The 16,187-nt window shown below is 40.3% G+C and overlaps 2 protein-coding genes across 2 annotated transcripts; one reads left to right on the forward strand and one right to left on the reverse strand.

Moving 5' to 3' along the window:
- The first annotated feature begins 5,483 nt into the window (after positions 1–5,483).
- Positions 5,484–9,401, forward strand: LOC115799739 (vascular cell adhesion protein 1-like). The gene is made up of 9 exons (XM_030757013.1): positions 5,484–5,617; positions 5,763–5,968; positions 6,143–6,210; positions 6,386–6,757; positions 7,778–8,083; positions 8,153–8,413; positions 8,597–8,684; positions 8,768–8,804; positions 8,960–9,401. The coding sequence occupies exons 3-9, from the start codon at positions 6,171–6,173 to the stop codon at positions 9,191–9,193; spliced, it is 1,338 nt and encodes a 445-aa protein (XP_030612873.1). The 5' UTR covers positions 5,484–5,617; positions 5,763–5,968; positions 6,143–6,170; the 3' UTR covers positions 9,194–9,401.
- Positions 9,402–10,478: 1,077 nt separating this feature from the next.
- LOC115799922 (sialoadhesin-like) lies at positions 10,479–14,634 on the reverse strand. The gene is made up of 7 exons (XM_030757211.1): positions 14,561–14,634; positions 14,051–14,118; positions 13,474–13,857; positions 11,950–12,255; positions 11,583–11,843; positions 11,314–11,404; positions 10,479–11,221 (listed from the first exon to the last, which is right to left on the reverse strand). The coding sequence occupies exons 1-7, from the start codon at positions 14,632–14,634 to the stop codon at positions 11,140–11,142; spliced, it is 1,266 nt and encodes a 421-aa protein (XP_030613071.1). The 3' UTR covers positions 10,479–11,139.
- Positions 14,635–16,187: the final 1,553 nt, after the last annotated feature.

Below are 16,187 nucleotides of genomic sequence, written 5' to 3' on the forward strand. Positions count from 1 at the left end.
ACTATGCCCAGTGCTGTTAACATGCAACAATATACAGTACCTATGCCCGTTGCTGTAACTACGCAACAATACGCAGCATCAGATGAATTCAAGTCTCTTCCCATTCATCAGCTAAACATGACAGGAGGACACATCGAACAATCCCCCAACTTCAACTCCAACCATGGAGGTGACACAATGCACAATGTTAATGTGAAAACTGCTGTCCCTACCTCTAATGTAAACTCAGGAAATCCCACATTTGATCTGGCAAGGTTTTTAGCACGCAACCAAGTCATAACATCTGGTCTGGGCAAATTTGATGACACTGCAGAACATTATCAAGCATGGCGAGCTTCATTCATCAGTGCTATAGAACCACTAGGGCTGACACCTAGTGAAGAAGTCGATCTGATGGTGAAATGGCTTGGCAAGGAGTCAAGTGAGCATGCGGCCAGAATAAGAGCAGTTAATGTTAACCGGCCTATGGATGGACTAAAAGCAATATGGGCAAGACTGGACAAAATATATGGCTCACCAGAGGCAATTGAAAATGGTCTTTTCTCAAGACTTGAAGCCTTTCCTAAAATCCAATCCAAAGATAACCGCAAACTTCTAGAGCTAGCAGATCTTCTACAAGAGCTCCAGATTGCAAAGCAAAGTGATAAGTTGTGTGGTTTAGCCTATTTGGACACGGCTAGAGGTGTCCAGCCAATTGTAGAGAAGCTCCCCTACCCTCTACAGGAACGCTGGATGTCCCAAGGTTCTAGATTTAAAAGAGAACATAACGTGTCTTTCCCACCATTCTCCTTCTTCCAAGAATTTGTGTGCGCAGAAGCTGAAATAAGGAATGATCCAAGTTTTAAGACTCTCTCATCCGCGTGTGCTCCTCAGAGAAAGGAAAAATGTGCACCAGTCAGACACCCAGTTGCTGTCAATAAAACAAATGTCACACAAGATCAAATATGCACTCCTGTCAAATCAACAGAGAAAATCCCTGTTAACCCAGAAAAACAATGCCCTATCCATAACAAACCGCACCCATTGAGTAAGTGCAGAGGATTTGTTAAAATGACTCTTGATGAACGCAAAAAACTTCTCAAAGAACACATGATCTGCTATCGCTGCTGTGCTTCTACAAGTCATACGGCCAAAAACTGTCAAGCTCCAATCAAATGTTTGGAATGTGCAAGTGACAAACATGTTAGTGCCATGCATTTCAGTGGAACAAGCACTGTTCAATCCTCAAGTCAGGCCCCACCGTGTGCAGAGGACGGCGGGGAGGAAGAGACGAAACAGGAAATAAGCTCAAACTGCACTAAAGTCTGTGGCATAGGACAAAGTGGTAAATCGTGTTCCAAGATTATTCTGGTTAATGTGTATCCCTCAGGCCAACAGCAGAGGAGTATGAGGATGTATGCAGTTCTGGATGACCAGAGCAATCTCTCCCTGGCAAGAAGTGAGTTTTTTGATAAGTTTGACATACATGGCACTGAGGCTCCTTACAGCATCACAACGTGTATGGGTGCAACACAAGCCTATGGAAGAAGAGCCCATGGTTATGTCATAGAGTCTCTAGACAAGGAAACATGTCTGCAGCTTCCCACATTGATTGAATGTGACAATCTCCCTAACAACAGGAAAGAAATCCCGACACCGGAAGTGGCCTATCACCACAAGCACCTGAACAAAATAGCTTCAGAGATCCCTCCTCTCGACCCCAATGCTGAGATTCTCCTGCTGATAGGAAGAGACCTGTTGAGAGTGCACAAAGTACGGAAGCAGATAAACGGACTGAATAATGAACCATTTGCACAAAAATTGGATCTCGGCTGGGTGGTAGTAGGTGATGTCTGTGTCAATGGAATGCATGGGCCTCCAACAGTGAGTAGCATGAAGACATACATATCTGACAGTGGCAGACCTTCTACATTTTTAGGGTGTGAGAACAAAATAAAAGTAAGAGACTTGTACACAGGAACATCAGACACACTTTCAGTGTTTTCCAGAACAATTCATGATCACCAGTTAGCTCCCTCTATTGAAGACAAACGCTTCTTGGAAATAATGAAAAAAGGCTTTCTCCAAGATGATTCAAATAGCTGGGTCGCCCCTCTCCCATTCCGACATCCTCGTCGCAAGCTGCCTAATAACAGAGAATATGCAGAGAAACGTTTTGCCTCTCTAGAACGTAATCTTCAGAAGAAACCTGAAATGAAAAGGCACTTTTTCGAGTTTATGCAAAGGCTGTTTAATAATCATCACGCCGAGCTTGCTCCACCACTCGAAGAAGAAAAGGAAAGGTGGTACTTACCCACTTTTGGAGTGTATCATCCGCAAAAGCCCAGCCAAATACGTGTTGTGTTTGATTCATCTGCACAGTTTGACGGCGTCTCACTGAATGACGTTTTGCTGCAGGGTCCAGACCTAAATAACAGTCTACTTGGAGTTCTGATGAGATTCAGAGTGGGCCCAATCGGAGTTTTAGCAGATATAGAGCAGATGTTCCACTGCTTTGTGGTTCAAGAAGAGTGCAGAGACATGCTCAGGTTTTTGTGGTACCGCGACAATCAGCCAGGAAACGAAGTGGTCGAATACCGCATGAGAGTTCACATATTTGGGAACAGTCCATCACCTGCAATCGCCATTTATGGCCTACGGAGGGCAGCAAAGGAAATGGAGCAAGTCTATGGCAGCAAAACAACAGAGTTAGTGGAGAGACATTTTTACATGGATGATGCACTGCTGTCTTTCACATCAGAAGCTGAGGCCACAAAGACAGTAGAGCAGCTTCAAGAAATGCTATCCGTTTCCAACCTGCGACTTCACAAGGTAGCGTCAAACAGTGTCGATGTCATCAACCACTTCCCAGCTGAAGACAGAGCCAAGGATATAAAAGATCTAGACCTGTTCACAGATGATCTCCCCATACAGCGCAGCCTGGGGGTTATCTGGAACCTCATGACAGACACTTTTACGTTCAAGGTCCCAGAGAATCAGAAACCATTCACCAGACGCGGTGTGCTGTCTACGGTAAATAGCTTGTTTGACCCGTTGGGCTTTTAGCACCTATCACAATAAGAGGAAGAATGATTCTCAGAGACATTACTACAGACAATATTGAGTGGGATGCTCCTCTGCCTCAAAGTAAATACGAAGAGTGGAGACGCTGGCAAGAGTCCCTCTCAGTTTTGAAAAACCTTCATATTCCAAGAACATACGTCACATTTCCAGTGAGTCAAGCCAAGACAATTGAGCTTTGTGTTTTTTCTGACGCATCAGTACAGGCTATCTCAGCTGTCGCATACTTGAGAGTCACCCATGATGATGGTCATCATGAAGTGGGGTTCATCTTTGGCAAATCAAAACTCGCCCCCCAGCCTGAGCTAACAGTCCCAAGATTAGAGCTCTGTGCAGCTGTCCTAGCAGTAGAAGTTGCGGAAACTATTATGCATGAGGTAGATGTAAAACTGGATGCTGTCAGGTACTTCTCAGATAGCAAGGTAGTTTTAGGCTACATTCACAATGAGAGAAGAAGATTTTACGTTTTTGTCAGTAACAGAGTGCAGCGCATCAGACAAGTGTCTCAGCCTAATCAGTGGAGATTTGTGCCCACTGAACTCAATCCAGCAGATTGTGGCTCGAGATCAGTTGCAGCAGAAGAGCTTGTCAACACCCTCTGGTTAACTGGACCAAGATTCCTCACAGACACGGACTCGACAAAGATTGGTTCAGACGAACAATACTTGCTTATCAATCCAGATGATGACACAGAGGTCAGGGTGAACGTCGCCAATGTGGTAACAGAGTCATCAGCTCACAAACCATTTTCAAGTCGTTTTGAAGATTTTTCCAATTGGAAATCTCTCCTGAAAGCGGTTGCCAGACTCATTCACATCACTCAAAGCTTCTCAAACAAAAACAGTAACAGCTGTCGAGGTTGGCATTACTGCAACAACATCTCATCTTCAGAAATGGATAAAGCGGAGCGACTGATCATTCACACAGTGCAACAACAGTGCTTCTCACGGGAAATCTCTGCAGTCAGGAAAGATCAAAGTCTATCAAAGAACAGCCCTATTCTCAGACTCAATCCATTCATCGACAATGAGGGGCTCCTGAGAGTTGGAGGACGTTTGCAGCATTCTATGTTACAAGGAAACGAGACAAATCCGGTCATAATACCCAACAAACACCACATTGCAACTCTGCTAGTGCGTCATCATCACGAGAGAGTGAAACACCAGGGAAGGCATCTAACAGAAGGAGCCGTTCGCACCAGTGGACTGTGGTTGGTTGGAGGTAAGCGGCTCATAAGCACCATCATTCACAAGTGTGTGTTTTGCAGAAAACTACGTGGACTGTCAGAACAACAGCTTATGTCTGACCTACCTGAAGAAAGGCTCAAAGTGGACCCACCATTCTCATATGTGGGCCTGGATGTCTTTGGCCCATGGGAGATTGTGACAAAACGTACAAGAGGAGGCCAGGTAAACACCAAGAGGTGGGCAGTGTTGTTCTCATGCATGTCTACCAGGGCCATCCACATTGAGGTTGTGGAAACAATGACTGCCTCAAGCTTCATCAATGCTCTCCGGAGATTCTTTTCACTCCGCGGACCAGCCAAGCAACTCAGGTCTGACAGAGGGACCAACTTTATTGGCGCCTGTAATGAGCTGAAACTATCACCGCAAGATGCCAATAACACGATCAAAGACTATCTAACAGAACAGAGGTGCACATGGAAATTCAACCCGCCCTATGCGTCCCACATGGGTGGGACTTGGGAAAGAATGATTGGGGTTTCTCGCCGCATTCTAGATGCTCTACTCCTAGATGTGAAGCAACCTCAGCTCACCCACGAAGTCTTGGTGACCTTCATGGCAGAGGTCACAGCTATTGTTAATGCTAGACCCCTTGTGCCGGTTTCCACAGATCCTGAAGCTCCACTGGTCTTAACTCCAGCTATGCTTCTTACTCAGAAAATAGGAGCGCCTCCTCCAGTTCCAGACAACCTGACAGAGAAGGACGTCTTCAAGAGTCAATGGAAGAGAGTTCAGATACTAGCCAACAACTTTTGGACAAGATGGCGGAAAGAATATCTCTGCACCCTTCAAGGTCGTCAAAAGTGGCTCGTAAAGAAAACAAATCTCAAGGAAGGAGATGTTGTCCTCCTGAAGGACTCCACTGCAAAGCGCAACGAGTGGCCCATGGGACTTGTTGATAAGACATACCCCAGCAAGGACGGGCTTGTGAGGAAAGTGGATGTTAAAGTTGCAAGACATCAGGGTGTAAAGACATTCAGCTGACCAATCTCAGAATTGATTCTTCTGTTGACACCTAGTAAGGTGGACATTTGAATTAGTGGCATCTCTTAAAGATGCCAGGCGGGGAGTGTAGTGGAACCTGTTTAATTTAATGTTGTTCAGTATTGGGTTCATCTGCTGGGGGCCACCTAGTGGCAAATGTTGTAGCTTTGTCTATTGCTAGTTCGCTGACGCCATCTTGTGGTTACCTTTATTGCTGTGGCTTGTTTACCAGAGAGGAAGAGGGCCGGTTGATCCGTGTGCTCTGAAAGAAGCCTTTTTGTTGTGTTTTCTTTAATCTAAGTGCAAAAAAAGAAGAAACGGCATCGGCTGTAAGTACTGTTCTAATTTGCTTGTCATATAAATCATAATTTGTAACTCGTTGTCATGTTTATGGGAAGATAGACATTTTTACTTGTGTTAGCCCAATGTGTTAGCCTAGCTGGCATTCATTTTCTGTACCTTTGTGTGTTACAGTTTTACACGATTCTCATTAAACCCTGCTAAAGAACCAAATGGAGTGCTTCTTGGTGGACGGATGGGAAAGTGTTTAGCTACCTGTATAGCTGAGTTACTGCTAAAAGTCACAGTGCTTAGCGAGGCCAGGACAGGGTCTGTTTCTGCTGGAATCACACATTGATTTTTACTTTGTGGTCTCTCCTCTGTAGCAGTCTGCTCATTTGGTAAGAAAACATTTTTACATTTTACTACATTTGCACTAAAAGATAACTGCTGGATTTGTTCTGTATCAAATTTTATTGTCATGTTTATTCAATTAGTGCTTTATAAAACAAGGCATGATCCTGGTTTAAACATTTATGTAATTATGTTTTTGGGGTTCTTTTTTTGTTTTTCAGTTTTGTGACGGTCCAATCTGTGAACATCATGACAGCCATCATGTTACTGAGTCTCCTCTTTATTCCAAGTGAGTGTCTCATTTCAGTCATTTACAGTCTGACAGATCAGTGCAGATAGAGATACTTTACAAAGTCAGACACTTTATGCTGAAGCTGCTGACACTACAGAGGAAAAGTCAGACTTTTCCTTATGAATTTTCATTTAAATTTCTACATTCAAAAAGTTAATCTCTGGTTTTCCAGGAGTTTTGGCTGCTTGTCCTCAAGATGCACACTTGTTCATTACTGCACCAACAAAAATGGAAGCTCTGAGTGGATCTTGTTTACAAATCCCATGTAACTTTAGTGGTACTGGACCAACACCGTTTGACAGCACAAGACTTGTTTTTGGATTGTGGATTAAAAATGATCCCAGTATTAAAAATGTGATCTTCAACAGCAGTGGGACAGTTAACATCTATCCAATGAATATTACAGGAAACCTGAAACAGAAAAACTGCACAACTCTGTTTTCCAATTTAACCACAGCTTATACAAACACATACTACTTCAGGATTATGAACTGGCCCGTCAGAGCAACTGCTGTTTGTGATCCTCTTACAATAACAATTAAAGGTAAGACAGTTTTCTTTTCATTTTTATTAAGAATATAAAGTCAAAGTTTTGGTTAAATCAACAAAAAGCAGTTGTGATCAAATGTTACAGAAATCAGCCTGTTTAAATGTTTTGTATTTAGATGTAACTTTGGGAAATGAAGCCGCCCAGAACATAAACTATCTTTTGGGTTCTTTCTCATACCATTACCATGTTAAATAAAAAAAGACACAGAAACCCGTAGTTGGTCTTTTTACCTGCAGGGAGAGTCTCAGTCAGCTAACACTCACGTGCCTCTGAAAGAGAGTCTGACTTCCTTCTTTCTGCTGACGCTTTTATTTTAGCATCACGTGGGTGCGTGGGGGGTGTGTGTATGTGTGTGTGACGTCAGGAAACAGGCGTTACCTGCTTTCCTCACCTGGACGGTCCAGGTGTATGAGAGTATGTTTTGTGCTTACAATCTGATGGTCATGTGCATGTTTATGATGAACACATTGTGATACATAGAAAAACAGTTACATGTTTATCTATTCCAACACATATTTACCATAGTTTTATTATTCAAGCATCTGAGAGTTCAATACTAACCTGCTCACAGAACCATAAGCTGCTGGTGCAAATCCCTTAAAAATGAACAAGACTTTAGCAAAAGTGCAAGAAAACACAAAAAACAACAAACACTATAGAAGAAACAGTCGTGGCTCCTGATAAAACCTCTCAGTTAGATCATGAACATGAACTGTACAGGATGAATGCATATTTATGTTTAAGTCGCAAACTGTGTTTCATGCAGACAACACAAGTTAATGTTGCATCAACACAAACTAGCATCCTGCCACAAATCTGTCTGCATCCCAACATTCGCTGCACTTACAGGCCCCAAAGCAGCAGTGCTGTCTGCTACTTATTAAAATCTGCAGCATCTTTAACACCTGTTACAGTTGTTTTTAATTATTCAGTGTTGTCACTGATCTCCATCTGTTTCATGACTGTATTTACTGTATCATCAGTGTACAACCTGTGTTTAATGTGAAACCACAGATTCTGCTTGGAGGCCCAAGATTACAGTCTCAGGTGATCTGAAGGAGAAGGAGTCTGTCACTATAACCTGCTCAGCTTTCACTCCCTGTCCACACTCCCCTCCTGAACTCACCTGGAATCTCCAACAAGACTCTCACAACAAAATAGAGGAAAACACAGATGGAAGCTTTACAACTAAAATCCAGCAGACCATCACTCTGTCAGACACACATGATGGAAAGAAGATCAGCTGCTCTGCCAGATATCCTGTGAACCAAGGAGAAGAAACCAAGACAGCAGAGACAGAAGAGACTCTCAGTGTTTCATGTAAGACTGAACTTCGTTTATCAAGTTGGAAGATTGATCAAATGTAATTCTTTTCACACTTTTCTTCAGATGCTCCTAAAAACACCTCAGCATCCATCAGTTCATCAGGTTTGGTGTCAGCAGGCAGCTGGGTGAACCTGACCTGCTCCAGCAGAGCCAAACCTCCAGTCAGCAGCTTCACCTGGTTCAAGAAGAGCACAGATGGACCTGTGAGAGTATCTGAAGGACAGATTTACAGCTTCAATGTAACAGATGGAGGAGTTTATTACTGTGTGGCCACTAATGATCTGGGTACTCAGACATCAGCAGAGATTCATGTGAATATTGAAGGTAAAGTTGGGCTGAAGCCGCTGATGTGTTATGTGCTGCTTTTTTTTCATACTTTTTTGTATCCACAAAAACTTTAAAAGTAACTTCAGGCAGTAACCAAACACAGGCTGTTTTAGTATCACCATTAAATCATGTGTTGTTTTTGTTACTTGATGTCTTTTATTGGTCTCATTATTCTATCAGGAGTCACACTGTGGCCACTTCTTGGAGGAATCATCGGGATCATTGTACTCTTAATCTTAATCTTACTCTGCTTGATTATCTTTGTTTGGTAAGTGTCACATGTCAAATCAGACAGCATATAACTAAAAGCACATAATTCTAGTTAATTTAATTACCTCTTATGTCTTCCAGGTGTTTAAAATCAAAGCATCAAACTCAACAGACTCAGGTAAACAAATGAAAAAACAATAACAAACAAACAAACAAAAATCTCTGTGATGAAACTGTTCAGGTGATTACTTACTGTAGTACCTCTGCCAGAGCACTCTGTTCATTTAATATATAATAACTGAAGAAGAACTCCCTGTTGTTTTAATTCTATAGATTCAAATACACGAAGAGCTGGTTAGTAAAAGAGAAGGAGAGGAAGAAAACATCCATTATGGAGAGATCAGCTTCTGTAACCTGAGATATGAAGCGTCCTCTGACTCAGTGCAGGACAGAGGACAGCAGCAGGATACGGTGTACGCACAGGTGAAGGTCAACAGGCCAGAAAACAGCTTAACACAGAGAGCTCACGGCCAAGAGGAACTCTACGCTGAGGTCAAGAAAAAATGAGAACTGTTGTGAAATAACATCACATTAACAAAAAGGGTTAACAAAGAAATACACACATGGAGCCTGTAAATGAATCATTTTCACAGTTCAGTGAAGCTCAAAAAGCAAGACAGACAACCATTCACATTCACACTGACAGGTAAACGGGTTTTTTGTGAAGAAAGACAGCCCATCACAGGACTAACACAGAGAGACAGACAACATTCACACCTATGGGCAATTTAAAATCACCAATGAACCTAACCCCACTGATGTAGCTGTGAGGCAACAGCGCCACCATGCTGCCCAAAACAGAATGCATCAGTTTGCAAATCTTTAACCCATTTTATTCATGAGAAAACACAGAAAAAAGCTCAAATGTCTGAACTGAGGAAATGTAACATTTCAAGAAACAAATGAATTTGATGGCAGCAGCATGCATTACCTCAGTATCCCAGTTCACCCTCAGAAAGGATTCGGGATAAAGAAGCTTCATTTATGTAACAGGAAGAAAGTCCATGTTATTTTGGAGACTTTTTATTTGCAGATTTTTATGAGATGCAGAGGAGATTTCAGCCACTAATGTAGAATTGATTTGCATTGTTTTGTGCTTGTACTTAAACAGATTTGCTGTTAAACAGTAATGCACTGTTTTTGTAGGATTTTAGGTCATTTGAGAACTTTATATTTAATACTTGAGAACCAATAATGTCCCATAATGTTGAAGGGACTTGTGTAATTATTTTGTCTCATTTGTTGAACATTAATATTATTAGTTATTAGTAATGTTTACTTTAACTTGCTGTTTAAAGATTCCACTGTTGAATGGATACTGGCTTTTTTTTTTGTTCATATCTCCCAGTTCTGCTGACAACCTTCATCAGGAACAAAGTTCAGCTTAAAAATAAAACAGCACTGGAAGTCAAACCTAAGTCACAATCAGCTGTGTCATATAATGAGGTGATGCGCTGTCCCTGCTGCTGTTCTGCATGGGCCTGAACCCCTCAGCTGCAAAGAGTGGATCCAAATCCAGACACAGGAGTGGAGTAACAATCAGTCACCTCCTACAGATGGATGATCTACCTGTATGCCAGGAGTGAGTGAGTCCACCTCACCACAATACAGTGATTCTTCAGAAATGCTGATATTGTGTTTTCATTTTATAAAACAAAAATGAGTAACACATGCATAAGCTTTGTACAGACTTACTGACGTATTGGAAAACTTCAATTTGATTTGTGCTTTTTTTTCTTCCCAAACATGCTAACATTCATCCCTTAATGTGATCTCTGAGTGATTGAATCAGCCTTTTATTCAGTCAGCAGCATGAATATAAATGTGCTCTTTTTTCTGGTTCCTCTTCACAGACTGAAGGAAGAACTGAAGCAGAGCCTGAAGGAGCCTGAAGATGGCGCTGAAATCCAAAAAGTGAGATTAGAGCAATGATGATGAAGTTTATTCAACACTAAAACCAGAATACGAAAGAATAAATTACTGTGTGAATATTATTGGCATTTCCTCACCAGATATAAACAGACGATGTGACAATAATAAATCTGCTGGAAAAAAAAGTTTACCCATAGATTAAACTCCAGCAGTGAAAATATTATGCAAAATAATGCAGTTATTAAAAGAAAGAAACTAAAATTTTCTGCTGTTGGAGTTGATAACTTGACTGGACTCTGGGACAGAAGAGCTCAAGAAACCAAGAACACAGAGGACACTGAATGAGACCCAGAGTTTCTTTGTGGAGATGGAGGAACCTCACAGGAGGACGACCATCACACTGAGCATCATCTCATTAACACCATCACTGCAGTCAAACAAGACGAGTGGAGAAGAAACAAGTCGTGTATAATTGAAGAACTCTACAAACACTTTAAGTTCTCACTAACTAATCCTTCAGTTCTTCACAGTGAATGAAGTGATATTTTGAGGCAGTTTGTCCTCCTGGACTTGCAGACACTTTAGTTGTTGGGCTGTGATGTAACTCTGCTCATCTGACAGCTTTCTGTCTCTGGTTTGTTGGAGTGTTTTGATCTGAACCAGCTGAAAGAAACAAAGAACAAAATCCTTCTTGTTTTATTACAGACCAGTTAGTCTGTCCATGAAAATGAGTTTGATAGAAACTTTTGTCTCACCACTCAAAGATGACCAGTGTGCTCACAAGCATTATGATTCCCACAGTCTTCAGTATAGCGAGGACACCAAATAATATTTCTGCCTGTTCACCTGTAATGCAACAAAGGAAATAAAGTTTGAACTTAAACTTAATGAAACTTAAAAATTACAACTTTGATGTCACACTGAGAGTCACTGCTGTTTCTGCTGTCTTGTAAGGTATACCACAAAGAAAAGAAGAAAAGCTGCAACGACTGAATTCAGTAAAATAACTGAGGGCTAACTTTACCTTCAATATTTACATGAATCTCTCCTGATGTCTGATTACCCAGATCATTAGTGGCCACACAGTAATAAACTCCTCCATCTGTTACATTGAAGCTGTAAATCTGTCCTTCAGATACGTTCACAGGTCCATCTGTGCTCTTCTTGAACCAGAAGAAGCTGCTGACTGGAGGTTTGGCTCTGCTGGAGCAGATCAGGTTCACCCAGCTGCCTGCTGACACCAAACCTGATGGACTGATGGATGCTGAGGTGCTTTTAGGAGCATCTGAAGAAAAGTGTGACAGGAATTACATTTGATCAGCTGATATGCCTTAAATATTTTTTAAAACAATTATCAATCTCCCAAATTCATAAACTAAATTCAGTCTTACATGAAACACTGAGAGTCTCTTCTGTCTCTGCTGTCTTGGTGTCTTCTCCTTGGTTCACAGGATATCTGGCAGAGCAGTTGATCTTCTTTCCATCATGTGTGTCTGACAGAGTGATGGTCTGCTGGATTTTAGTTGTAAAGCTTCCATCTGTGTTTTCCTCTATTTTGTTGTGAGAGTCTTGTTGGAGATTCCAGGTGAGTTCAGGAGGGGAGTGTGGACAGGGAGTGAAAGCTGAGCAGGTTATAGTGACAGACTCCTTCTCCTTCAGATCACCTGAGACTGTAATCTTGGGCCTCCAAGCAGAATCTGTGGTTTCACATCAAACACAGGTTGTACACTGATGACACAGTAAATACAGTCATGAAACAGATGGAGATCAGTGTGGGTTCCTGATAGTTTTCATATTCCATGTCTTTGCTCTATAATCAGGTAACATAACATAAAATCATCATTTTAAAATTTCTTCCATGTAGTAAAAATGTTTACATGTTGGAATCAGCACAGAAAGCAAAATGTTATCTTGATTTTTCATTCTCACTAATGTTAGAAAGGAGAAACTAGGACACTAATCAGCACTAGTGCAGATATTTTGGGATAACATAAATAAAAAATAAATCAGAGTCTGATTTCTGTAACATTTGACCTGTTACAGTTTTTCTCAATTGCCAAGACACACCTCTTGAAACCATCCCTCCATGTCTCTAAACTGTAAACACAAAACTCAGTTTTCAAACTATTTTCACGAAACCTCTGACTCTTCCTACAAAAACAAACTATTGCCTCAAAAAAGTTCAAACAGTGCTCAAAAGCAAACAATGTTAGATCAAACCTCGAGTCAATCAAAATGAAAAACACTACTGAAGTCATTATGCACAACATAGAAAAAAGGAAAACACAACGATCAGATCATAAAGTCTTTAGAGATAATCTTTACTGATCACAAAAATGCTTTTTCAAAACAAAAGTCCTGTCTAGCAATTGTAGTAGTTTATAATATACATATTTATTTATTTTTAAACTTTACAACAACAAAAGTGAATACAGTATCTACTCCTCTTTCTCCTCTGCCTCTCTGATAGTTTCTGTCCATTGTGGAACCTCAACAGCCAGGGCTCCTTGTACTGGCTTATACTGGTTTCTTCACATCATTAGCCACATGTGTGATCAATTTTGAGTTGCTGTGTTTAAGTTGAGACACCTGTGCTTTCACTGAGTTTCAGTTTTGCTACCTGTGCTTAAAACTATGTAAGCCAAGTGCATCACAGTGCAATTTGTGTTTTAGTGGGTGAAAATATGTTTGCAAGTTTTGTCTAACATGGTGAAAAGTGCTTAAGGTTCTGCCAAAAATATGACCATTTCAATAAATGGGTTCAGGGCACTGAGCATTTGTTTCAGACAACAGGGTTTAGTGTTTTGGCAATTGAGAAAAACCGTAATAACTCTTTGTTGAATAAACCAAAGCTGCAACTGATCAGACATTTTAGTTTTGATAAAACCCTGATGATGAAAAGAAAACTGTCTTACCTGTAATTGTTATTGTAAGAGGATCACAAACAGCAGTTGCTCTGACGGGCCAGTTCACAATCCTGAAGTAGTATGTGTTTGTATAAGCTGTGGTTAAATTTGAAAACAGAGTTGTGCAGTTTTTCTGTTTCAGGTTTCCTGTAATATTCATTGGATAGATGTTAACTGTTTCACTGCTGTTGTAAACCATGTTGTGTGGAAAGTCGTCACCACTTTCTTTTTTGGTCGTCCATGATCCAAAAACAGGTCTTGTGCCGTTAAATGGTTCTGGCCCAGTAGCATTAAAGTTACATGGGATTTGTAAACAAGATCCACTCAGAGCTTCCATCTCTGTTGGTGCAGTAATGAACAAGTGTGCATTTGGAGGACAAGCAGCCAAAGCTCCTGGAAAACCAGAGATTAACATTAAAAGATAAAAATCGACATGAAAATGATAAATTGATTTCAGCAGCCATGATCATTTCTGGTATTTTTTCTTTGTGCCATCAGCAGCTTCAGTATAAAGTGTCTGACTTTGTAAAGTATCTCTATCTGCACTGATCTGTCAGACTGTAAATGACTGAAATGAGACGCTCACTTGGAATAAAGAGGAGACTCAGTAACATGATGGCTGTCATGATGTTCACAGATTGGACCGTCACAAAACTGAAAAACAAACAAAGCCCACCAAAACATAATTACATAAATGTTTAAACCAGGAACATGCCTTGTTTTATAAAGCACTAATTGAATCAACATGTCAATAAAATTTGAAACAGAACAAATCCAGCAGTTATCTTTTAGTGCAAATGTAGTAAAATGTAAAAATGTTTTCTTACCAAATGAGCAGACTGCTACAGAGGAGAGACCACAAAGTAAAAATCAATGTGTGATTTGAGCAGAAACAGACCCAGTGAACCACTTCTCTGTTTAGAATTTGTGATGTCAAAGCAAACAGACCTGTGATGCTTTCTGTTTTCTGTCTCTTTTCTCACTGCCACCTTCCTGCCTCTAGATTCACCAGACCTACCCCTTCACTCACATGTGAACCTGTTTCTCATTCTCTCATTGGTTCCATCATAAATACAGCAACTCATTAACACCTCACTTATCTTTGTTTCTCAGCACCACAGTGTTCTGCTTTTTCTCTTTTTCTCCAATAAGAATAGAGTCTGCAGCCATGCAAGGAGCTCTGTGAGGTGGAAAAAGTCCTTTGAGCTGCAAAATGCTGACATGCTCACCTGGATGATTCTCAAACTATTAACAGAATATAAACTTGAAACGTGTATTATATAAACTTTCTAAGTTAAGTTACTTTCAAATATTCAAAGCTGAAGTGAGTTAACATTTAAGAACCAGTTGTCACAACAAACTGTGCTCGCTGTGGTGTTACTGTGAAGTTTCTTACGATCTAATTTTTGCTGATTAAGGAATCACTCCAGAAATGAAGAAATACATCTAAATGTTTGTGTTTGGCTGATTGATTCAACTGATAAATGAGTCTTTAAATAAAAGCAGAAACATTTAAACACACTGAGGAAGTTGGTCACAGGAAGCTGCAAACACAATTTCTGCTGCCAGTGTGAGTACAGACATGAAAATTTCTGCAGAAGTTTCTCAAACATGTGATCTGCCATTCTGTGTATTAGTGCCTCTGACAACCTGCATCAGTCATATTTGGGGTTGTTTGCTTGGTCTGAAACACCAACATGGATGTGAAGACCCAGCAGAGCATTACACTGTAACAAGATGATCAGTGTTGTTCATTGATTCACTATAACTACATCTGTAACTATGACTCAAATACTACAGCTGTGTAGATGCTGAACCATTTGAACTCTAGTAAAAACTACCAGAAGAATAAAACTAATTTCAGAAAAAAATTCTATGTATTAAGGCTGCATCTGTTCAGCTTTATTTTTATATAAGATTGAAAATTCAATTTCAGGCGAGTTGATAATTGCACTGTAAATTTGTAATGCTGTAATGCTGATTAATACAACAGGACAGTAGAATACAGCTTGGAGGCCTGAATGAAAACATTTAAAACTGAAAATATAAATAGTTCAGATCTGAAACTTCCTTCTTTACAGAAAGAGAAGAAATTTGCATATTTTTACAGTCTTGAAAGGGCGGGTCTGTGAACCAAGAGCATTAAAAAAGTTGATCAGTGTTGTTCATTGATTCACTATAACTACATCTGTAACTATGACTCAAATACTACAGTTGTGTAGATGCTGAACCATCTGAACTCTTGTAAAAAGAACCAAAAGAAAAATCTCATTTCAGAAAACATTTCTATGTATTAAGGCTGCATCTGTTCAGCTTTATTTCCATACAAAATTGAAAATTAAATTTAAGGCAAGTTGATAATTGCACTATATATTTGTAATTCTGTAATACTGATTAATACAACAGAACAGTAGAATACAGCCTGTAAGGCCTGGATTTACAGTCTGATCAGACTGAGCTGACTTCTCTTCACAGGAAGGTGAGAAATGTGACTGTTTTTACAGTCTTGAGAGGGCGGGTCTGTGAACCAAGAGCACAAATCAGGAGTTGGATATGAAATGCAAAGAGTCTTTATTTCAGACAAACACTAGCACACATATATATAAAGTGGCAAGTACAAAAAATATAAAATTATAAATATATGAGGTCACAAAAATATGATTAAGATCAGAACACAGATTCAAAAAGCAGAACACATGAAAGTTGAGATACAAAGTAGCAGA

The sequence above is a fragment of the Archocentrus centrarchus genome, chromosome 20 (genome assembly GCF_007364275.1).
Source record: "Archocentrus centrarchus isolate MPI-CPG fArcCen1 chromosome 20, fArcCen1, whole genome shotgun sequence".
Taxonomy (NCBI): domain Eukaryota; kingdom Metazoa; phylum Chordata; class Actinopteri; order Cichliformes; family Cichlidae; genus Archocentrus; species Archocentrus centrarchus.